The following is a 24,137-nucleotide window of genomic DNA, read 5'->3' as shown; positions in this document are numbered from 1 at the left end:
AGCAGGTAATAGTCCTAATAAAAATCCGAAAGATGCATCGGATAAAAAAATATAAAAATAATTAAGCGGATAAGAACCGGGTTGAATGAACGGGCCGACCTTGAGTGAAGTGCCGCTGGCTGAATATTAAGCGTCTCTGATGGTCTGCTGTGAATTATTCATTTCTGTGTACCGCTCATCGCAACATCACCACAGGGACGCACAATCACTTCAGCTCTCCCCAAAACCATAAACAAGCCATCTATCCCTTTATTATTACTTTTTACCAGAGAGAAAACAACGCTTTCATTCCTGGAATCGGGAAACACGTGCCAAATGACCCAGCGTTGATTGCAGCGAACGTGTTTATAGCGCAAAATATTTACTTGACAGTCAGATTACAGAGCTTTTTGAGATACAAACGCTCATAAATTAATAACCTTGTGAAAGTTAAATCTATTAAGTTCTTTCTTCGGGATCACGCATTGCATACCGTGCAGATCAGTCTAGGAAATTGTACTGCGTCTTATTTCTGAAGAAACACCCTTTAAATTGTAGTGAGTGTGAAATTCCTTTTTAATCATAATCGTAATAATGAACAATTAAGGGCAATGAAGGACTCCGCACACAGACCCGCGTGTGTGCCTGGCCATATCAGACTCTCCCGTTCCTGGATAATTACCCTCTTATTTAATCAGTGAAGCCATTGGCTGTGGGGAAGGGGAGGGTGCGGGGGCCGAGCGATTGCAACCCCAAGGTCGCGGCGTTCTTCGCGGCCGTGAGGACCGCGCGCTCGTGAACGGACGTCCTCTGATGTGAACTTCAGATTACACGCGCTCGAGCTGCTGGTGCACGTGCACGGCACCCAACATCGATTTAAACACCTGCCCCCTTCATTTCCCAGGACCGCGAAAGCCGTGTGTTAAGGGCGCCTCCAGAACGGGACCCCGCCAGCCCTGGGGCGAGGGGGCGTGCGGGCGAGGGGGCGTGCGGGCGCGGTCCGGGCGCGGTCGAGCCAGGTCACCGTCGCTCTTATCTGTCCTGTGCGCGTGCTGCTCTCAGCACGCGGTGCCACCAGGGCGTCACCCTGCTCACGGCCGGCGACGCGTCTGCTCAGCTGTCCTCCTTATTTAAGGTCTGCGCCCCGGCCGAGTGACTTGAGCAGGTCTTTTCCCTTTGTTCCTGAGGTGCGCCGCTCCATTTCCTGCGTTCAGGGTGCGACAGGAAGTGAGGGAAAATGCCTCCCCTGACCTCGTCCGCGCCGCTCCCATCGCAGGGACGGCCGGAGAAGTTTCCTCTCCTCGCTCTGGTGGAGCCGGGCGGTCAGCGGGCGTTCCTGCAGGGCCTGTTGGGAAAGAACATTTGTGACAGGAACGCGTTCACACAGGTGTGTGTACACTGGGCCCCGCTGATGCATTTAATGCTTCCCGTGAAAGAGACGAGGCCGTCACGCTCCTAATCCGCTTACCGCTACCAGCTGCCGCCTTTTCTCTTTGCTCTGTCATTGCGCATTTCTCCGTCTGGTGCCAAGGGGAAAGGGCTACAGAGGGAATCGCATTGTCTAAAAAATAGCTGTATATATACACTGCCCCCCATAATGTCTGGGCCTAACACATGTTCTTGATTTGGCTCTGTACTTCACAATTTTAGATTTGTGACCAAACGAGTGCAGATTCTCAATTTTTATAAAAGGGTATTTTTTATGCATTTTGGTTTCTGTGTGTAGAAATTACAGCACTTTTTATACATAGCCCCATTTCAGGGCACCATCATGTTTGGGACAAATGGCTTCACAAGTCTCGCTGATTAGTCTGGTGTGTCCATTTGCTTCCTTAGTGCAGGTATAAGACCGCTTTCAGTATCTAGTCTTGATTCTAGACTTTTGAATACCTTTGGAGTCTGTTATGTGCATTTGTAAGCATAAGGACCGGAGCTGTGCCAGTTAAAGTCAAGGAAACCATTAGGAGGCTGCTAAATGTGAAAAATAACAAACAAACAAAATAGACATAGCCCAAACCTGACTGTTTGGTTTTTTCCTGCACTAAAGAAGCTATTGAACACACCTGACTATGCTGAAACACCTGTCAGGCCATTTGTCCCAAACATTATGGTGCCCTAAAATGGGGGACTATGTATAAAAAGTCCCCCCCACTGAAATCCCGCTTAATCCCACATGTGCATCGTTTGATTGCAAATTGAAAATTGTTGAGTACTGAGCAAAGGAATGTCTTTGTCCCAAACGTTATGGAGCTCACTGTGTATAGTGATTCATATAAAAAATGAAACCTTTTTCAAACACACCGGTTGCCTTTGTCCAAGTCAAATTTCCCTTCAGGGGCTGGAAGTTCATCATATCTTTATTTTAACTGTCAAGTCATGTCATATCCAAATCAGTATTCAGTGTGAAGCTCAATCACATCTGATTGATTAAGCTCGGCCGTCTCCCTGTGCCGGACTGCGGTGGCCTTGTCATTCAGGACAGCCTGAATCAGGCTCTTACCGTCCGCCCGGGTGCCGTCTCCCGCGGCAACTGGGCCTCCAGCCAAGACGGAGTTCTTTGTTCTGGAGCGCTGCCACCCCGGGGCGTCTCGGACACCTGTCCCCTATGAAGGGGATGTTTGTTCTGATGTTTCATAAGAAGGGCTGCGGACCATTTAAGGCCTTCATTGGCTCACCCAACAGAGCCCATTACATTTCTCATCAAACCGAGGTGCTCAGCAGGAGCAGTGGATTTCCAAGCAGTAGCTAGTGGTTTTCTATTTGCGTATTCGTTTTGGATCTCTTGGGAAGCGTGTCACTTCTAATGCCAACAGGGACAACATTTTGCATGCCTTGGCTGCTCTTGAGAAGGAGTTTATTAAGCTTGTTATAGAAACGTAGCCATACCAAATCTGCAGACAGAAATAAATCCAAATTTACTCACGGGTTATATTCCTACATGCAACTCTGAACTTTTGCAATAAAGTTTCATGTAGGCTTTCATTTGCTGGTGGAAAAGGCTGACACTTTTTGGGATGCAGCTTTCTTTATGGCTATCTCAGAGCCAGCATTTCCGATTTGCTCATTTGCACACTCCGGATCCGTCCTTCTTGATGTGTACTGCTAGCTATCGAGCCTGTGCCAACTTTCAGCTCAGAAAAGACTGATCGAGTAAATGCAACATTAGCATCGAACAATTACCAATAGACTCTGTAAGATTTATCCTTGGGTTCACCTCTCATGGCTCTGATAGTTCTTTGCAGTGATTGGAGGCTGACTTTGGTCCACCACCACTCATTTATAGAGCCTCCTGAAGCTGTTGTGCCTGATGTGCCTGAGCACTAACCATCCCTCAGCTGAAGGGGGGAGGGTTTGAGAGGGTTGGGAATTTGGCAAGAATTAGAGTACTAAACAATCTTTAATGTCCATGGCTTAATGTCTCATTTTAAAGACACCACCTCCTACCACACAGTGCCCTCTTGCTGAACTTGGTTTTCTGCGTGGGCCCGATGGAAACCCCCCCATTATCAGTTCTGCTTTTCAGTAACAGCCTGATTGTCTTATCTGAGTTACCATAAGGTCGCTTGATGTTACAGGTTTGCATGGCTGCTAAATCTGAGTTTGCAGCAGTTTTGCTCTCTCAAGGTTTTCCAGAAATCCCATTCCAGTGTTCAGTTTGGCTATGCATACGCAGCCTAATGAACATCTGTGGGATGGTGCGGTGTCCTTAGCGCCCAGGCTAATGTCCTCTTTCTTCCAGAGCTGGAGGGTGGATGAGTAGCGTGCCGCCGCGCGAGGCAGGTGCCCAGACCACCACGGAGGCGCCGGGGCCTTTAAGGATGAACCGTCTCTCCGGGACATAACCCCCGCCTTCCAGAGGACGTTAGCGCTCCCCCGTTCCGTCCTCTCTTCCTCCGCGAGGAGGCCTTTCATCAGCGGAATGAGCCCACGGTGCAGCAGCGTGGGGGGGCCCGCAGTCACTGAGGCTCGCTCCCAAAAGCCCCATTACCGCTAATCTCATCGGGAGGGAGGCGTAGCCGAGGTCAGCCCAAACCCCACCCCTCTCCCCAGCCCTCAGCCTGCTCCACACCCCCGGGGATTTTAACCAAGATAAGGATCGGATTTTCTGAAATGGGAAAACTCACAAATCTATCTGGGGTCTAATGTGGTTTCACTCTACGAATTACACTTAGAGACATCAAATTACCCTGGCTGAGATTGACTCGTCCACTCTGTTAGTGCGGAAGGAGGGATTCATTATGACGAGAGAGGCAAGCTCTGTTTCGCACCCAAATAAAAACAATAGATTACTGACCCAATTTCTGAATCGGGCCTATTTGGAGTTACCGATGAGAGTGCATAGTTGCTGAATTGGTTTCTGGGTTGATGGCATACCTGGTAACAGCCCAGCTCAGTAAGTGAATGAGCCCATAATTGAGGCAAGTCTTCTGCTTAGGCTCTGCATTAGTTCTGCCCCTGTCCATTTGCCTCATCAGCAACAACATTGAAAAGCAGCCATTGAAAACAAACCTTTCTTCTACCCACCTTTCACCATCCAGCTGCTACTTTTGCCAAAGCAGCCGAGGGGGCAGGAAGTGTCTGCACATGTCCGCTGAGCCGACCAATCAGCAGGGCCATGTCTACGCACGTCCACCAAGCAGACCAATCAGCAGAGCCATGTCTGCACACGTCCAACAAGCAAACCAATAAGCAGAGCCATGTTTGCCTACGTCCACGCAACAGACCAATCAGCAGAGCCATGTCTGCGCGCGTCCACCAAGCAGACCAATCAGCAGAGCCGTGTCTGCCTACGTCCACCAAGCAGACCAATCGGCAGAGCCGTGTCTGTCACCCTGCTGTGACTAATCGCCCGCGCTCCGCTCCAAGGGCACGGCGTGGCAGGAATAAGCCGCCCTAATTCTGCTTATTAGGAGACCCTGCGCTCTTTTTAATGGAGCCGCCGTGCGGATTTATTAGCCCGGCTGTCGGAATGATTTCACAGCGGGCGGCCGCCCCGCCACCCCGCGACCTTCCCTATCCGGAACCCGGGGGCAAGAAATGGGACGCCATCGTCGCCCCGGTCCGCGGTTAGGACCCTACTCCGCTCCTACCCCTCCTCCAGGCCCTCGATCCTTCTGCACTGTTTAAATTCCTGCATGTCCTTACCCCCCTGCATGGCCTTACCCCCCTGCATGGCCTCGGGTAGCTGCTCCTGCATATGTTTGCATTGCCGGCGTTACACAGGCTGAATAATGGAGGTCGGAGGTCGGCTCTCTGATGTCACATGAAGGCCGTTAAGGCTTGATTGCTCTTTCAGCTTTCTGAGCAGGTGCAGTTGGCAGAAAGACAGATTGGGGCTTGGCGATGATGACAGTGACAAAGAGGTGTTCCTGAATGGAAAGTGACAGATTCCGTCTCTGCGGGATGATTGGTCGATCCTCGTCGTCCTGGGAGACGAGGGGATGCAGCGCGATGCGAAACTCTGTTCTGAACGTTTCTGACTGTGATTTTCTCTGAATGGGATGTTTTATCTGATTCTCTCTATGCCTGATTCTGACACTAATTTTTCATTCAGATTTTGCCCGACTCTTTACTGCTGACCCCAGCCCTGGCTCTGTATCTGACCATCTGACTCTCCTAATACCTTTCACTCTGATTCATACTCAGGGTTCTGACTCTGCCAATCCCTTTCACTCTGATTCATACTCAGGGTTCTGACTCTGCCAATCCCTTTCACTCTGATTCATACTCAGGGTTCTGACTCTGCCAATCCCTTTCACTCTGATTCATACTCAGGGTTCTGACTCTGCCAATCCCTTTCACTCTGATTCATACTCAGGGTTCTGACTCTGCCAATCCCTTTCACTCTGATTCATACTCAGGGTTCTGACTCTGCCAATCCCTTTCACTCTGATTCATACTCAGGGTTCTGACTCTGCCAATCCCTTTCACTCTGATTCATATTCAGGGTTCTGACTCTTGGTCCCTTTCACTCTGATTCGTATTCGGGGTTCTGACTCTGCCAATCCCTTTCACTCTGATTCATACTCAGGGTTCTGACTCTTGGTCCCTTTCACTCTGATTCGTATTTGGGGTTCTGACTCTGCCAATCCCTTTCACTCTGATTCATACTCAGGGTTCTGACTCTTGGTCCCTTTCACTCTGATTCGTATTCAGGGTTCTGACTCTGCTGGTACCTTTCACTCTGATTCATATTCAGGGCTCTGAGTGCCTCTCCTGTCTTCTGCGGTCATCGCGCTGGCTGGACAGCAGCCAGGGACAGTCAGTTCCCTTACGGAGCTCCTCCCCCAGCCTGTCCGTCACGCGCCTGCTGCATGGCTTTACCTTGCCTGCAGCCCTTCTGCCGGTGTACCGCGGAGGAACTCTGGGTGAAACGTGACGCCTTGGATCACTGGGATGTCCGCAGGCCACCCTGCGTTGAAGGCGTTGGCGGCAGTAGCGGTCGTGACTGGGTTGATTGTCTGCAGATATGTTGAGGGGGTGGGATGGTGGAGAGGGGTGTTTAGGAGCTGGCACATGTCCAGGCCTGTCCTCAGCCTGCAGCCCTATCTGTGCTGTGTGCACTTAATCTGGGGCACAGGGGAAAATCAGAGACACACTCTGACATACACATGCGCGCACACACACACACACACACACACAGACACACACACACACACACATACGCACACACACACACACACACACGCACACACACGCACGCGCACACACACACACACACACGCACACACACGCACACACACACGCACACACACACACACGCTCGCACACACACACACACTCTCTCTCTTCAGCACAGTACTCTTTAATGCACTCAGACATCAACCAACACAGGACAGCACAAATAAACGCCTCTGCTCCTGCAGCCCCTGCAAACAGTGAGCTGATAAAAGTGTTTAATTACGTGGAGGTATGCGCTGAAGCTGAGGATCTGCCAGACACGCTGGCTGACTGATGGCCTGGCTGCTCTGGATCAGCTCCTGATCTTCACATCAAATCACCCCCGTTAGCCAGACTGTCCTCGCTTAACCTCTGTGCCTCCATCAGCTCAGAGAGAACAGGAGTGTGTGTGTCTGTGTGTCTGTGTGTGTCTGTCTGTGTGAGAGAGTCTGTGTCTTTGTGAGTGTGCATGTACATGTGTGTGAGTCTCTGTGTGTACAAATGCATGTGTGTTTGGGTGTGTGTGTGTGTACGTGTTTGTGTGAGAGAGACTGTTTGTGAGTGTGCACGTACGTGTGTGTGTGTGTGTGTGTGTGTGTGTGAGTCTCTGTGTGTACATATGCATGTGTGTGTGTGTACGTGTTTGTGTGAGAGAGTCTGTGTGTTTGTGAGTGTGCGAGTCTCTGTGTGTACATATGTGTGTGTGTGTGTGCGCGTGCGTGTGCATGCACGTGCGTGTTCATGGTGTGTTTTCGTGCTCAGTTCAGCATGCTGTGCTGTGTTGTGCAGAGCTGGGTGGAGAGGGCGGAGAGACAGAGCTTGCTGTCGGACACTCTGGACCTGTCTGAACTCTTCCATCCAGACACTTTCCTCAACGCGCTCAGACAGGAGACTGCCAGGTGAGCCCCAGAGAGCTCTGCCTGCCACTGTCACAACACGCTCTCCTGCATTTCTGTGCTTCAGCTAACTACCCTCCCTTTCCTAATCTAATGAGAATTCTCATTATTATACATCCTTATAAAGGATAAAATTGGTTGCTAGCAGAGGTGGAAAGTTCAGAGGTCAGAAAGTAAAGGTCCTGTTTCTTCCACCCCTGAACTCAGCTGATTTCACAAATTAGTTCTACCTCCTGGCTGAACAATGTGTTAATTGCATTAGCAAATCCAGGTGATTGGAACAAAATACTGGGGAGGATTTTTACTTTCAGAACCTGGATTGTCTACCTCTGGTAACAAGTCGTATATCATCTGGCTGTACAGTACATCTACAAGTACATTTGAGAGATGATGTCAGCATATAAATATTGTGTGTGTGCTCAAGTGAGGATTTCCAGCAAACTCTTCCTTGTTTCCAGGACGATGGGCTGCTCGATGGACAGTCTGAAGTTTGTGGCGTCCTGGAAGAGCAGAATTCCGGAGGCCAAGCTCCAAGTGAAGGTACGAGGCTGGGCAGCAGCGAGCCTGCCGGACGCGGGGAACGCCGCTCCCCTTATGGGACGACCACAGAGCCTGTCCTCCATGATTTAGGACAGCAGCCCTAAATCCTCCACCCCACCCCGTGACCAGGCGCCAGGCCGAGAGCGGGGTTTACCCAGGCCCACGTCACTAGTAAAGAGTCTGCCCCATTGTTCTGGGTTATCGCTCCATCTCTCTGCGTGCGGGAAAGGGGCGGGGCTGGGGGAGACTCAAGCGGGGCGATTTTCTCCCGTAGCCCCGCCCCTTTCGTCTGGACCAGCCGCAAGTGTCCGGCACCAAACCGCGGCGGCTAATGGAAAGGAAGGGGGACTCCCGCCCCGTGACTCTATCCTGTGAGTTTCCCGTAGCGGAGGGGAATTTACAGAGAGGTATTTATACAGCAGTCCGCCCCAGTGATCTCACGGGCTCCCCTGTCATTGTCCCACCTGTCAAACTCAGGCTGTTTAATCAGCCTTTCATCTCCACTGCATTCCTTTCCTTTCCGTCCGGCTCCTTCTCATCGATTGTGGAGATTTCCCAGCGTTTCTCAGAGGGGCGAAGTTGGCCCCGTTCCTCCGGGCGCTGCTCTGACTCTTATCCTCCGCTGCCGTCGTTTCTCTCCTCCTCCAGCGAGGAGCCGCTCTGGCCGTGTTTATGCCAGGCCAGGTCCAGCTGCACCCCGACATGGCTGCCGAGTCTGCTGGGTTTACATTACCCCCCAGGTTTATATCAGCCTTCCGTTTCATTCCAAATCGGGCTGAAAGAAGCCAGTTTTTTCATCTATTTATCAGTTTATTTATATTTGACCTGGAGTGAGGAATGTGGGGGCTTCGGCCTGCTCACACTTCCCTTAAATGGAGACTGCAGACAGGAAGTGTTTGCGGTCTGTTGTGTCGTGTTTTTCGGGGGAGGGAAAGGCAGACCAAGTGGGTTTGAGCAGCTGCTGTGAGGCTGAGCGACTGCTTACTCCGCAGTAAGTGACGCTTCTGCAACTGTTGGACGGTTTAGAGAGAGCCCGCGTGGTTCTGATAGGCGGCGGTGCATAAATAATTTGCCGGTGTGCTGCCTGGTTTGCAAGTGGGGAGATGTTACACAAGCACTTCCTGCTGTTTAATTCCAACCGGGGTATTGTGTGTGTGGTCAGGGAATGGTCATTGATTTAAATATCAGTGTAGCTGAGCAAGTGCCTAATCGTAAACCAATGCTGTCCTCAAATGAGAACATTTAATCCTATTTAGCATATGATTTTTGAGCTTGCTATTTAGGAAAAAAAAAAGAAAATGGCAACAGTAATGTTTAAAGAGAAAAGCTGTCACCCAGTCAATGAAACGGTCTCCATGTTTCATTAGTTGTCAAACAAGCCTTCAGGCCGGATTCTTAATGACATGCACATAAATTCAGAGATAATATGCACATAAATTCACACGTAATATAAATTCACAGATAAAATACGCAGAAATTCACGGGCACTTGAGATTCCCGGCAGTCCTGCATTAGCAGCCGGCGTGCAGGGGCAGAGTGAGGGGCTGTTGTGCTGCCGCCAGGCGGCATAGAGGGGTGGAGTGTGCCTGCAGGAGTCCCACAGACAGCACACAGCCGTGCTCCCAGCATGCAGCTCTGCGCAGCGGAAGATAACCCGCAAGGACGGCACGAAACACCGCTGACCTTCCTCAGGGCTCAGGGCCTAAGGGCTCTGCTGTAAGCCTGCTGTAGAGTTCGTCGCACAACACTTTCACTAGCGTTGCTTGACAAGACCGACGTATGTCCAAGTGTTGCACAACACCGCTACAACTTTGTTACGTTGCGGACACTTTGCCGCATCATAATTCGCTGAGTATTGTGATTGGAAAGTTTACAAGCGGTAAACAAGTGGTCAGGAGTTTGCCGTCTCGTTACCATAGAGACTGCTGGCCTTCGCCGAAGTATAAATGGCAACATCGTGCGACGCCTCCGTTTTCGGCAAGCAACACTTTTTAAAAGCACAAATTAGCCTTAGCCGTCTGGAGAGGAAGTGGGAGCAGAAGAATATGTTCCGTCCCTGGCTCCGCTCTCGTTGCTCTCCCTCTCCACGGAAACGCCGAGCGAAAGTGCTGGGGAAGGCCAGCTGCATTCCCGGCACCGTGCTCTTTCCAGGGTGACAAAGCCACTCCCGTCATTAAGAAGGGCCGGGTTTTTCATATGATTTCAGCGTATGCGCTGCGCAGGAACACAATCAGGAGAGCTGCTCTGCGTTTGAGATAACGGCGGCGTTAGAGGCTGCTGCTTATCGCGCGTCTCCCGCCCGCGGACAGGAAAGCGGGATTGGTTTTCCCCCGCATTGGGTGATTGCGCATTGTTTCATATCCCCGCCTGTCGCTGAGACGCAATGTTCCCGCTGGCGGTGCGGCCCGCACACCTGCGCTCGGGTCGCTAATTGAATCTCGCGCGCCGTTCGCCCGTGCTCTCCTCGCTCCCTGGCTCTCCGCGCACCGCTGCGGACGGAGAGGACCACGGAGGGGGGGGGGGGGGGGGGGGACGGGCGTGAAAGCGTGTGCCTCTGCTGATTGTGGACAGACACCGTGAGACTGCGTGCTGTTCCACAGTCCTCACTTATGTGTGTCAGCTACCAATCAGACTGCAGAGTGTAGTTACTGATTGCGTTGCGTGGAGAAAAAAATCCAGTCTGGACTGCCATGTTTCCTACACAGTAACTGCAGCTAGGCTGAAAGAGGGCAGTGTTTGTGCAGAGTGATCATCGCGGGTTACTCAGGTTCTGAAGCTGTACGACCTTTTTATTCCAAAAAAAAAAAAAGTGTCAGAATAGGTGCTGTAAATGCCATGCAGAGATGTGCATCGTGTTCTTTCTTTAAAGGTGAAAATAAGGTGCTGCTTGCTGTGAGTTTCCGTGTCGCTGGTGGAGTTTGCCCTGCCCCTCCGGTCCCTGGGCACCGGGCCTACAGGGGGCGCCCTTCTCCAAGCAGGGCAGCAGCTCGTTAGCGTACACTGTGACATTTAGCGCCAGGCGGGAGGTGTAAATATTTGATGCCCCCCTGTGTGGCAGATCGGAGGCCTGAAGCTGGAAGGGTGCAGTTTTGATGGAAAGCGCCTGTCTGAGAACCAGCACGACTCCCCCAGCGTGTCGGCCGTGCCTCCCTGCTACATCGCCTGGATTCCGCAGGTACCCACTGCCCCACCTCTCTGCCTGCGTTCTGTCTCCTCCTGGAGCACGCGCTCACACGCACACACACGCTCACACGCACACTCACACACACACACTCACTCACATTCACACACACACACTCACACGCGCTCACACACACACGCACTCACACACTCACACACGCTCACATTCACACACACACACTCACACGCGCTCACACACTCACACGCTCACACGCTCACACACGCTCACACGCACAATCACACGCGCTCACATTCACACTCACACACGCTAACACGCACAAACACTCACACTCACACTCACACACGCACTCACATTCACACACACACGCACAATCACACACGCTCACACTCACACACGCACTCACATTCACACACACACACACACACACACACACGCTCACATTCACACTCACACACTCACTCACATTCACACACACACACGCACTCACATTCACACACTCACACGCGCTCACACTCACACACACGCGCTCACACTCACACTCACACACTCACTCACACACACACGCTCACATTCACACACACTCACACGCGCTCACACTAACACTCACACACGCACTCACATTCACACTCACACACACACGCACTCACATTCACACTCACTCGCACGCACATGCTCTCACACGCTCACACACACTCCCGCACGTATACGCACTCACGCACACACACACTCACGCACATGCGCGCGCGCACACACACACACGTTCTTTAAGTGTCTGACCTTACCGGTATTAATAGAACCTTATCTACCTGACACACTGTCTCCTCTCCATTCAAACTGGGCATGCTTAATGCTCTTTGATCAGGTTCTTTCATCCAGCACATACGTCCAGATGAATGATGATAGCAGGTCATTTTTTAAAGAGGAGGCACACTCAGGTATTAGGGCTATTATAGCTCTGTCAGTATTACCTGGGCTGTGATGACTCATTAAATGGTGATATCATTAACTTAAAAAGGAGAAAGTCAGATTTCCTTGACCCTGAGATAGACCATATGTAAGGTAACATAATGAGATGGACCACGTTATTTTCTTCCAGTTCAGCAGTAGTTTTAAGGACACACTGTTAATATCAATATGGAAGTTCAGAACGAAGGATTTATTTATTTAGTTTATACTATTTTTGTATAGTTTCTGCCAGATGTGCTGTGTTTGTTCCTGATTTTTGTAGCTTTTGCTAAATGTCAGGCTGGAGGTGCAGCCACACTTCCTCCACTCTTCAGTGACAAAGAGCCAATGAGCTCTGGCTCGCGTAGAGTGGCACGCTGTGTCCACGTGTCCATCACCCCCCCTTGTGACATCACCTGCAGCAGGCCGGCGTGTTGTTTGTGTGGTCTGGCGGCAGGGTCGGGTTCGTGGGGTCGGAGGGCAGGCTGCTGGCCCCCGTGAGTGGCCGGTGGGGGACGGGACGGCCACTTCCCCATTGTTCGCTCGTCTCCTCGCCTCCTGTTTTTCAAGTGGGGGGTTCCTGTCAGGTTCTTGGCTCGAAGCGAGCCTGCATTCTTCTCGTTTTTTTCCTGTTTTACTTTTCCGGCGGTCCCAGGGACGCGGGGAGGCCCTCACGGCGCGGCTCCTGTCCCCCGACCGCGCGGGGACCGCTGGGGCAGCCACCCCCAGACCGCAGGAGGAAAGCGTAAATAAGGCCTGGGAAGAGGAACGCGGTCCTGCCTTTTGTCCCACTGACAGAAAAACAGATCTTTACGGGAGGGGGGAAAACAACCACAGTTCAGGAACGAGTTTGGGAGAAAACAGAGTTGCCCCTCACCTCTCTCTCTCTGATAGGTATCCATTCCTTCCCTCAGTTCCTACGCTTTCCAGATGTTTTTTTTTCTAGAGTGAAGCTGTGCATAGTTCAGCAGCTCCTCCACGCAGGTACTCCTCTCTGTGAGCCCTGGATATGCTCACTGAGCCTTGGCAGAGGCACGCTCACTCTGGCTCTGATGTGGGAGGTGCCTCTGCTCCTCAGGCTGTTTGCTGTAGCGCGTTCGGTGAGCCCTCCTGCCTGTGAGGGTGAGCGCGGGTACCCTGGGCCCGTAGCCACACCCGGGCCAGTGAGCAAACGGAGACTGTACCTAAACTTCACCCGGGGGGGGAGGAGGGACTTTCGGCAGGATGCAGGAAACCAGGCCGCACTGCCACTCTGCTTTGATGCGTTAGATAAACCGCTCTTCTAACGATCCGACTGAGCTGTTTCACACCAGCTGTTCTCCTGCCAGGTGATTATTAAATTAATTTTTCATGACTATTTATACTCTTGGCAGGTTCTCGTATCCATAGTAACCTGCCAAGAGTATAAATAAGTAACAAAATTAATCTATTCATCAACCATTAGTATTCTGGGCAAGTGCTCGTATCCATAGTAACCTGTATATTTTATAATGTCTCACCTTATCAGTTCCATATGTTTCTCAATGGAACGGGTTTCACTGGAACAGCCAGGGCATGGTGCAGTCAAGCTGTATCCCAGAACCGTCCCCATCCGCTCTACCAACCTTGATAGTTCCAGTCAGCAACAACCACACTTTTTTCCTAACTTCTGTCAGGAGACACAGTTTCTTCATATACTCTTGGTGTGGAGTTTTCCATACCCTGTACCATGTTAGCTCACTGTTACTCTCATTACAGTATTTCTCTTTTCTGACATGACTAAATTTCCTTTCATTTCTTTTTTGGGATAGTAATGTGCATTTTCTCTTTCCTTCTACCTTCGCTGCCGCTCGTTTAGAGCTCAGCGTAGCGGTTGTGCGCGTTGCCATCCTGCTCTTCTCTGTGTTGTGTGTTGCGGTGTGAAACAGAGCTGCAGCGGCTGCTACCCTCCGGAGGAGTGCATCTCCCTGCCCGTGTACACCAGCGCCGAGCGCGTGCGCGTGGTCACCAACATCGACGTGCCCTGCGGGGGGAGCCCCGACCAGTGGGTCCAGTGCGGAGCCGCCCTCTTCCTCAAACAGCAGTGAGGCCCGCCGTGCTTCTGAGAGGGGAGCCCAGCGGCCATTTCCAACATTTTTATAAATTCATATTAGCATTATTGTTATATAGCTGTAATTCAATATATATTTATATATCCCTTTGAACAAATCTATAGCTCAGCCATCGTAATTGATTAATTCAGTTGTAATCCATCGATTGATTGTAATTGACGAGTTCCATACAGATGATGTGAGTAGAAGCCTATGTGTGTATGTATATTTTGGAGTTAAGCAGATGGAAGTGTTAGTGTATATTTTCTACAGTAATAAATATGACAGAGAATGAAGCAGAAGTGTATTTCATTCCGGGATGCTGCATGTGGGAGCTGCAGGGAATGCAGATTGGGGGGGTTGTAATTTATTTGCGCTGCGGGACTCAGAGCTGAAAACAGGCTGTGAGTGTCATCGCCGCCCCGCACGCCGTCCCTGTCCCTTCCATCAGGGGGTGTTTATGGAGGCAAGCCTGCGCAGCCAACGGCTGATCTGCCGCAGTCTGTCCACGCGCCTCCGCGCTGGGGTCTCTGGGTCTGGGGCTGCCGTCTGTCTCCGGGGTTCATTATCATCAGTAGCACTGCACGTACCGCGCTGTACGCACACACATACACGCATGCACACGCACACATACACGCATGCACACGCACACACACGCATGTACACGCACACACATACACGCATGCACACGCACACACATACACGCATGCACACGCACACATACACGCATGCACACGCACACACACACATGTACACGCACACACATACACGCATAGCACACGCATACACATACACGCCTGCACACGCACACACATACACACATGCACACGCACACATATACACGCATGCACACGCACACACACGCATGCACACGCACACACACGCATGTACACGCACACACAATACACGCATGCACACGCACACACATACACGCATGCACACGCACACACATACACGCATGCACCAGCACACACATACACGCATGCACACGCATACACATACACGCCTGCACACGCACACACATACACACATGCACACGCACACATATACACGCATGCACACGCACACACACGCATGCACACGCACACACACGCATGTACACGCACACACAATACACGCATGCACACGCACACACATACACGCATGCACACGCACACACATACACGCGTGCACACGCACACACATACACGCATGCACACGCACACACATACACGCATGCACACGCACACACATACACGCATGCACACGCACACACATACACGCATGCACACGCACATGCATACACACGCACACGCATGTACACGCATGCACACGCACACCGCTTACAGGCGTACTGTGTGCCACACCAGAGCCTTGCTTACAACCTGAAGGACACTCCGGTTTGGAGGGCAGTGATGATCCGGTGGTTCCCAAGGGAAGTGGCATCTTCTTCTGTGTCATCGTATTTATCATCATCATCATCGTTGTTGTTGTTATTGCCAAAAGAGCCGTACTGCTCTGGAGAGATCACCTGGCAGGAAGTCCTCATGATGCAAAATGTTCCGTTTCCTGAGTGGTGCTGGAACATTACAGAAATGTTGGGGGGTGATTTGTTCAGTCATATGTACATGTCTCTCTCGCGTATGAAAGCTTGCTCCTCATAGCCGTGTTGTACATCTGTTGTGCACACTAAACATTTTGTGGGCCAAGTGATGTTAAATGCTACGATGGTAAATATGTAAGGCACTGCCATAGTCTGGAGTCCTGTCAGATGTGGACTGCCTGTGCAGCAACCTGCATTATGCTACAGAAACAAAGTCAAGCCCCAGGCATAAAAATAAGTGCATTAATAAACCGTCTGTCTATATACTATTGTATCTATGAATTCAGTTAGTCCAGGATAATTTATTTTAAATCGGTAGGAGTTTTTCATATTGACTGTTTATTGGTCATTTTGAAAAGATGATGGGATGTTTCTATTGGTCCCCATCATTATGCATTAAGAACATTATTGCACACAATAAAGCACAATTTGGGACATGGGAACAGGGAGAATTACATTGAGAGAGCGCAGTTATTGCAGAAAACCCTACTGACCATCACTGTGTTAGTTCTCTCTACATCTAATGGGAACAGCTGATGAGTTCTGTTTGTGGAGACATTGAATGAGAACACCTGTGACCCACCTTCCCCATTTCTCTCCCTCACTCTATCCCTCTCTCTCTCTTTCTCTCTCCCCCTCTTTCTCTCTCCCTCTGTCTCACCCTCTCTTGGTCTCTCCCTCCCTCCTCCCTTTCCTTGTGTCTCTGCTGTGTGTGTGTGTGTGTGTGTGTGTGTGTGTGTGTGAGAGCCCAGGAGCTGTTCAGAATGTCGGCTCTCTCTCCAACCAAGTGTGAACAAGAGAACTGTGAGTAATTAGCCGGACGGAGTGCTGATGGATGGGCTTGGGGAAAGCATTGGTTCTCTCCGAGCGTCGGCGAGATTGGACAGTGTGTGGGGGGTAGAGGGTATTACATTTCAACAGAACACAATTTATTGGAAAGAGGAGGAGAGAGCGAGAAATAGCCGGCGAGATCGCGGTGGCCTGTTTGTTTTCACCGACAGCAGAAACAGAACAGGCGGGCTGAACTTCAGGTGCTGGGAAAGCACTCCTGGGTAATTAATACCAAAGTAATCACTGAAGTGGAGTGTGAACTTTCAGCACTTTCTCGGCACACAGCCGTTCCCGTCCGAGTGCATCTCAGTAGCCTGGCTACTGCAGAGAATGTTCATCAGGGAGAGTCGGTGCTTTGGACAGAAACCCTTGGTCACTGTGAAGGGCGATGAGTTTCATTGTCATGGAGTCAATGGCAGGGTCAGATTTTTCTATACACACTGTAATTCAATACAGTACATTTACACGTGGGAATCTTCATCTTCACCCCACTGAGCCTTGTAATTCAGGGCCAAAAAGGAATGCGGTGGGTAGGATTTCCAGCTTTGACTGCTGGTCTCAGTTACAGCTGGGAGAGTTATAGCTCAGTCCAGTCTTTAGTCACTCTAGCACCTTTCAATGGTCTTTCTCAGCTTTCAAGAACTGACCTTTAAGTGAATGTGCCTCATCAGTCATGTGTGTCCTCTTACTGGAATCTGGGAGTCCAGTAAGTGCGGGAGACTGCAAGTCTACAGAAGCCCGCTGTAGGGAGAGCTGGGTGGGCCGTAAATAATATTACAGCTCATGCTGACTACCATTTTAATTGTGCTTAAGAGTCAGGACATAAAAAATACAGACATATGAATTCCCTTTTGTGTTAGTGCTTTAAAGGAACAACAATGATGTGATGGCAAGCACAGGGTGTTGTTTGTCCAGATATGATCTTTTGGGATGTTCTTTTAATTTCCTGTTTCACTTTTCAGTGTGAGTTATGACTAGACATATAGCCTTGCACTTTTAAAATCATTTTCTGTCTTTTTTTTTCTTTTTTTGGGGGGGGGGGGGGGGGTATTGTTTTGACTCTTTTCTATTGTCTTGGTCTGCAGCAGTATACAAGCCATATGGCCCTTCATCATCTATGGCTTTGTGGAGTAATTTTGCGTTTCGGGGAGAGCTAAAGTGCCATGAAAAGTGTTTGCCCCATCCTGATTTCCTCTATTATTGCATATTTGTCACACTGAATGGTTTGCGATTTTTAAACAAAATGTGTTATTCGACAAAGGGAATTGAGTAAACACAAAACACATTTTTTAAATTGTTTCATTTGAAAGCTATCAAACACCCATAACACCCATGTAAAAAAGTAATTGCCCCCTTAGTTATTCAATCAACCAATTAACCAAATTTAATTGATGATTAGATTCATCTGATTGAACACTGCCAGGCTTGATTGCAGCCAGCCCTGTTCAATTTAAACCTCACTCATTAAACCTTACCAAGTTTCTACAAGTACACTATGACACAGTCAAAGGAAATCATAAAAGAGATGGGGGCGAAAAAGTTGTTTAAATACATCAGCCTGGAAAGTGTTACAAAGCCGTTCCTAAGGCTCTGGGACTCTACCAAACTGCACTGAGAGCCATTATCTCCAAATGGAGAACACTTGGCATAGTGGTGTATCTTCCCAAGAGTGGCTGACCAGCCAAGATTTCTCCAAGGACACAGCAACAACTCCTCTAGAAAGCCACAAAAGAACATCCTAGCCTCAGCTAAGGTCAATGTTCATGACACCTCAATGAGAAAGAGACTGGGCAAAAATAGGACTTATGGGAGAGTACCAAGGCGGAAGCCATTGCTCACCAAGAGAAACTAAAATGCTTGTCTCGCATTTGCAAAAATCACATGGATGGACCCCTAAGCCTTTTGGGACAATTTTATGGTGATTCAAAAGTGGAACTTTTTGGACGACAAAGGTCTCATTATGTCTGATGTAAAGCGCATACAGCATTTCACAGTGAGAACATCATACCAACAGTCAAACGTGGTGGTAGTGTAATGGTCTGGGGATGCTTTGCTACCTTGGGACCTGGACAGCTGGCCATTATTGAAAGAACCATGAATTCTGCTCTGTACCAGAAAAAGTTTTAAGGAGAATCTTCTTTAGGATAGATCCAGTCATCTGTCTGTGAGCTGAAACTGAACCGTAATTGGGTTATGCAGCAGGACAATGATACAAAACACAAAAGAAAGTCCACATCTGAACGGCTGAAAGGAAACAAAAATACACTTTTGGAGTGGACTAGCCAATATCCTGACTTGAGGCCAATAGAGATGCTGTGGCATACCCAGTTCATTCTTGAAAACCTTCCAATTTGTCTGAAAACCAGTTCTGCAAAGAAGATTTAGCTCAAATTCCTCCACAGCGATGTGAAAGATTGATATCGAATTATATAGTGTTTAGTTTCAGTTATTGCTGCTAAAGATTGTGCAACCCTCTTATTAATTTTAAGGGGCAATTACTTTTTCACATGGGCAATATGGGTGTTTAAAAACTTTTTTTCATTAAATAAATGAAATAATTCACTAAGTGTTTTTTGTGTATACTCAGGTTCCCTTTGTCTAATATTACATTTTTTCTAAAGATCTGAAACCTTTCAGTGTGGCAAATTTGCAATAATAGAGCAAATCAGGTAGGGGGTAAATCATTTTTCATGGCACTGTATGTATTCTGAAGCATTTTTGTATGTTTGCACACTGTTAACAGATGAAAAATGGCTGTACCTGCAGCAAAATAATTGATTCTTACAAAAGCCTGAAGAATAAGTATTTGTGTGATGTTTAAAATCCAGCTGTGCATTTGAGAACAGCCCAAACAGTTTTTCTTTTCAGAGAAATGAGAAGAGAATTGGTCAACTGAAAGAACCACAGCTTTTTAATTAAAGCCTGCATCGTAAGGTTGACGTGGCGATACCTCTTGCTTTGTGTTTTGTAATTTCCTTTGATCAAACACGTGAGCGTTTTAATTTAGACTGGAAAAATGTTCATCTGTGGGTGCCCGAGGAGTAGGGTGAGGTTCCAGATTACGATTCCTCAGAAGTGAACTGGTGTTTACTGAATGCATTACCTGGCCTGTTATCGATGTCCTGTCTCTCGCTTCCACTTTTCCAGGAAGGTGGGGTGCGTGTGATAAGGAAACAATTTAGAAGAGCTTTCTCAAGGCATTAATGCATTTGCTTGGAAAATTGCTCTTCATTCTCCAGCGCTGCTGTCCTCTCTCTTCTGGAGTAGCCCCACAGAGATGATTAACAACTTGGCTCTGATTAAATGTAGAAGGGGATGAGGGGGTGATCACAAGGCTTTGAGAGTAGAGCTGGGCAAAGCCGAAAAATATCAGAAAAAATGTAAGCCTTCTGTCCTGCTGATGAGGAAAGAACCATGCACCAAGGTGGGTGCAACACATTAGTGGTGGCTGAAGAGAGTTTGAGAGAAGCAATCTCATATTATTATTATTATCACCATAATCAGCACCAGTGTATTATTATTATTATTATTATTATTATTATTATTGCATGTGAGGATACATAGAGCGGGCTTTTTTAGGCTTCCTAGTCGATGGATTTTTCCTTTTTTTAAAGTATCACATAGTTTCTGTTTGACAAGCCTCCTTGGAGAATGGTAATCACCCTGAGCAAAAGGGGTGGAGTTTCCAAGCCATAATGGATTGTGCTTTTAATTTTTTTAAAAATGCTACATTAGGCAGGACCCAAGTTAGCATGGAAAGCATGTCCTCATGTAAGTAATCCATTCTGTGTATCGATCAAAATCTTGATGTACCATATACAGTATATCATCCCATCCACATCTTGTGGGTTAAAAATAGGAAACTGACATGAAGGTTGTGAGCTGATAAGACATAGCAATCTTTTAGTTTGTACATGCCTGTGTCAGAAGGTTGGTAGTAATTACATTGAAGGGTCAGGGGAGAAGCTGAAGACATTGGCTCAGTGTTCTCGCGCCTTGTGTAACCTCTGCATATAGCCCGTGTCTCGCTTCATGGCTGTCATGGGAGGTTGGGTCCATTCATCACTCTTCACAGGTTGTCTCAGTTTGATTGGCACCTAGTTACACCTCCCCTATTCATCTTCTCCAATCACACACCTGGATCAGTGGCCACAAATGTCTGAAGGAGGAGCATATGTTATAGGATTAGGCATAGATCTTTAAGATGAGGGTTAGGGTTCATGTCATTGAGTAAACATATTTAACTACATAACATCAAACCCTGTAATAAGATGTGTAGGCTATACAGATCAACAACACATCAACTGTTCTGATTGCCAGTGGTCATGTTTTAAGTAGCCATCAGTTTCAGTAGCAATAGAATATCTATGCCTATCAAATTCCAGCACAACCAACCACCCTAAACAGACCCGCAAAATCAACCTTAATCTTTCTTGGGTTGATTATCTTACTGTATTCGCTGGGCAGTTAGAATGTATTTGCTTACTGTTGGGGCATTATTAGACATCTACAGTATTACTACATTAGTAAATGACCACCTTAATGAGCACAAACCCTTTTCTATTGTTACATATTCAAGTAGCATTTAACTGTGTCGCTCTGCTCTGTCTGAGTGTGTTTTCTTTAATCATTGCAGCTAATGAAACGAGTTAAGCAAAATAAGATAAACTACTACTTAAGCTGAGCTCAAAAATGCTTTTCTTATCGGTGCTTCTGTTTTCATATTGCACACCTTCCTATTACACTGAATGCCCTTGCCCTTGAATGCTTGAATACAAACATTTGCCACTTAATTTGCTCTGGAGGGAGGATGATATGTCATACTACACTGCACTTTATGGTTTCCAAGAAACTGCAAATCACACAGTGCCCGACTGAATTACGACTACAGCACTGTCTCCTACCCTTTAATAAACCATGCATCATCTGTGTTTATCTGGGGCTTTGGGCCTGCTTGATGCAGAGACTGAATGCCAAATAGGAGGTGTGGTCTCCTTAGTTATTGGTACTGATGTTAAGTGTACATGGGTTGGGGTGTTTCAAAGATTTTCAGGCCTGTGCAAAGAAACACGATTTGGCTGATTGATCCTTTGAATAATTCATGATCACAATGTCAATTCACTTTGCCTTCAAAAATAAGCAAGGGTACTCTTGGGCCTTGGCAATAGCAAGAGGTCTTTCTGAATGATGCTGCTTTTTTAGCTTGATTCTCTTTCATTCTTTCAGTTCAAGGATTGATGCGAATGTCAAGGTTGCTCCGTTTGAAGTTGTATTTTTCTCCATCAAAATAGTCACTTTATCATTAATTGAAAACATGGAAATCTGTAAACAGATGATAATCTGTAAGCATAACACATCAGAATCTTAACACATCAGTCTGCTTGTGCAGCATTGGGAGGGGAGTGAGGAGTTGGTGCTGTTCTTAAGTTTCCACTTCAATCAGAGAAATGAGGTGGGCGCGGTAGTGGGCAGAGGCTATAACATTGTCTGATGAGAGATTTGCCAGTCCAGAGACAACCAGGAGATGGGAAATCGTACTGCAGCTACGGAATGAGCCGGAAACCTGTGCACTTCATCAAAGCCGTCCTTGTCTGACGGCCCCTTGACACATTCATCAAAGCTTACGGCCAGAACCTGCCTCGTTTGCATATCAAGATCTCAGAAATGATGGGGTTTCGTTTTTTTTCCGGACCGGATCCAACGCTTTCACTGTTGGGTTATTCATTGCGTTGAAGCAGAATGAAGCGCAATCAAATAGGACAGGTTTCCCTCTCTGAACTGGCCTTCACTTCTCACACTCAGAGAGTAGGATGGGTCTGGAGCAGAGTTTTAGAGCCCTCTGAGCTAAATGTTTTTTTTTTTTTTTAGGTCCTCAAAAGTGACCCACCAAATTCTCCTGGTATATAGAATAAATCGCATAAGGCAGCCACCAGAGTGTTTTCTTTGGGTTCTGGAAAAAGCAACTGAATTCCAATAAGCAAGTTTGTTTTGTCCCATAAGGATTCATTTGAAGAGTGAGCTGAGCTAAAGGCTTCATGTGTATTGGAATGCCTTTATAAGCACAGGTTTTGCCAGTCGCCTTTATTGAAGGAATTCAGCTACCAGTGTATCCAACAAGATAGTTTCGAATATAATGTATTGATGCAAAAGTGCTCATGTATGCCAAGTACAGCCAGACAGAGAAAATACAACAAATAAATGGAATTTGGGTCTGTGTCGGTGACTTTACAAGACCAACCCTGTTGGTAGTACATTAACACAGAGTCAAAGAGAGTGATGATTGGTTATATTGCAAGAAATGCTTTGATGCAGTCAGTGGGCCAATAGACATGCAAATGAACACGTTTTACCAATAAAGTTAGATAAACCTTAGAGAAAAATACACAACCACCAACAAATTTGTAGAACATCTGTCGACCTTTACTGTAGAGGGAGATGGGGATATGCAGGAAGTAAATGGACATCCATAAGAGGTGCTGATGGAACTCATGGAAGTGCAGAGCTGCATTTGCATTATCATTAGCATTCTTTCAATTAAAATCCAATACAACAGAGAGTGTCTCCAAATATGCAGCAAAAGTCTTTCCCTGATTTTTTTAACCAAAAAATCTATTACTACAACTGATACAACTGTTTTACAACTAACTGGAACGCCTTAACTGGACGATTAATTAAGGAATGCATACAATAACAGTCCCTCTAATAAGAAATGTTTATTAGTGTCCACTATGTTCCTTCAGCCAGACCCAATAGCAGCACATCACAACATTCCTTCACAAAGACCCACACACTGCTGTTTCCTGTGGCTTCCTGGCCAGCTCCTTCCTGTAATGTTGTTAAGTTATTCTTTAACTTGCAAACACTTTGTTTTGCAAGCTGATGCATTCTGCTCTCACTTTGGTTTCCTTTTTTTCTGGCCTTCCTGTCCATCGAACGGAGGAAAGCGAGTGAGAGGACAGAGGGGAAGAAAAAAAAAACACTGAATTTGTTTAGTCATTTTCCCAGAACACCCTTGGTAGGTTTTGCATCTGTCTGCATGTTTTCTGGGAAGTTATTCCTGGTAGGGGCTAAACAATTTGTGCTATCAACAAGTGTTTTCAAAGAACCTGCTCTCTGTTGTTCTTGGTTACATAGTAAAATATATTTTTAATCTGACTCCAATTGAGTCATTTTAAAGTCCAATTGGGACCATATGTACACTGTAAGAGTTTATTTAATGCTGAAATGTCTTCTGTGTAGGACCATGAGCCTAGTTTCTCTTTAGCACTTACTTGTCAAAATTGTTTCTGTCTTTGTGTTCCTGTTCCATCATCTACAGGAACAGTGGACACTGGCAGCTTGATGCTCACAAACCCACCTCACAAACTCACCCCCATATCTACACCTTTACCGCATTCTCACACTCCAAACATACACACGTGTGACCCTCTCACACCTCGCTTAGTATGTACAGTAAGTGCACACACAATATAGCTGATGAACAGGTGCCTTGT

At 47.8% G+C, this 24,137-nt stretch overlaps 1 protein-coding gene across 1 annotated transcript in view; it reads left to right on the top strand.

Annotated features, from left to right (window-relative positions):
* Positions 1–14,527, top strand: part of LOC118209690 (cytoplasmic dynein 2 heavy chain 1) — a 158,113-nt gene extending 143,586 nt beyond the window's left edge. Inside the window, 4 exon segments of the mRNA XM_035385246.1 lie at positions 7,429–7,538; positions 7,994–8,075; positions 11,134–11,250; positions 14,070–14,527. Of these exon segments, the coding sequence (XP_035241137.1) occupies positions 7,429–7,538; positions 7,994–8,075; positions 11,134–11,250; positions 14,070–14,228 (468 nt within the window). The 3' untranslated portion in view covers positions 14,229–14,527.
* Positions 14,528–24,137: the final 9,610 nt, after the last annotated feature.

The sequence above is a fragment of the Anguilla anguilla genome, chromosome 12 (genome assembly GCF_013347855.1).
Source record: "Anguilla anguilla isolate fAngAng1 chromosome 12, fAngAng1.pri, whole genome shotgun sequence".
In the NCBI taxonomy this organism is placed as follows: Eukaryota; Metazoa; Chordata; class Actinopteri; order Anguilliformes; family Anguillidae; genus Anguilla; species Anguilla anguilla.
The sequence above is the reverse complement of the archived record's forward strand: the minus strand, read 5'-3'. Positions and strand labels throughout refer to the sequence as shown.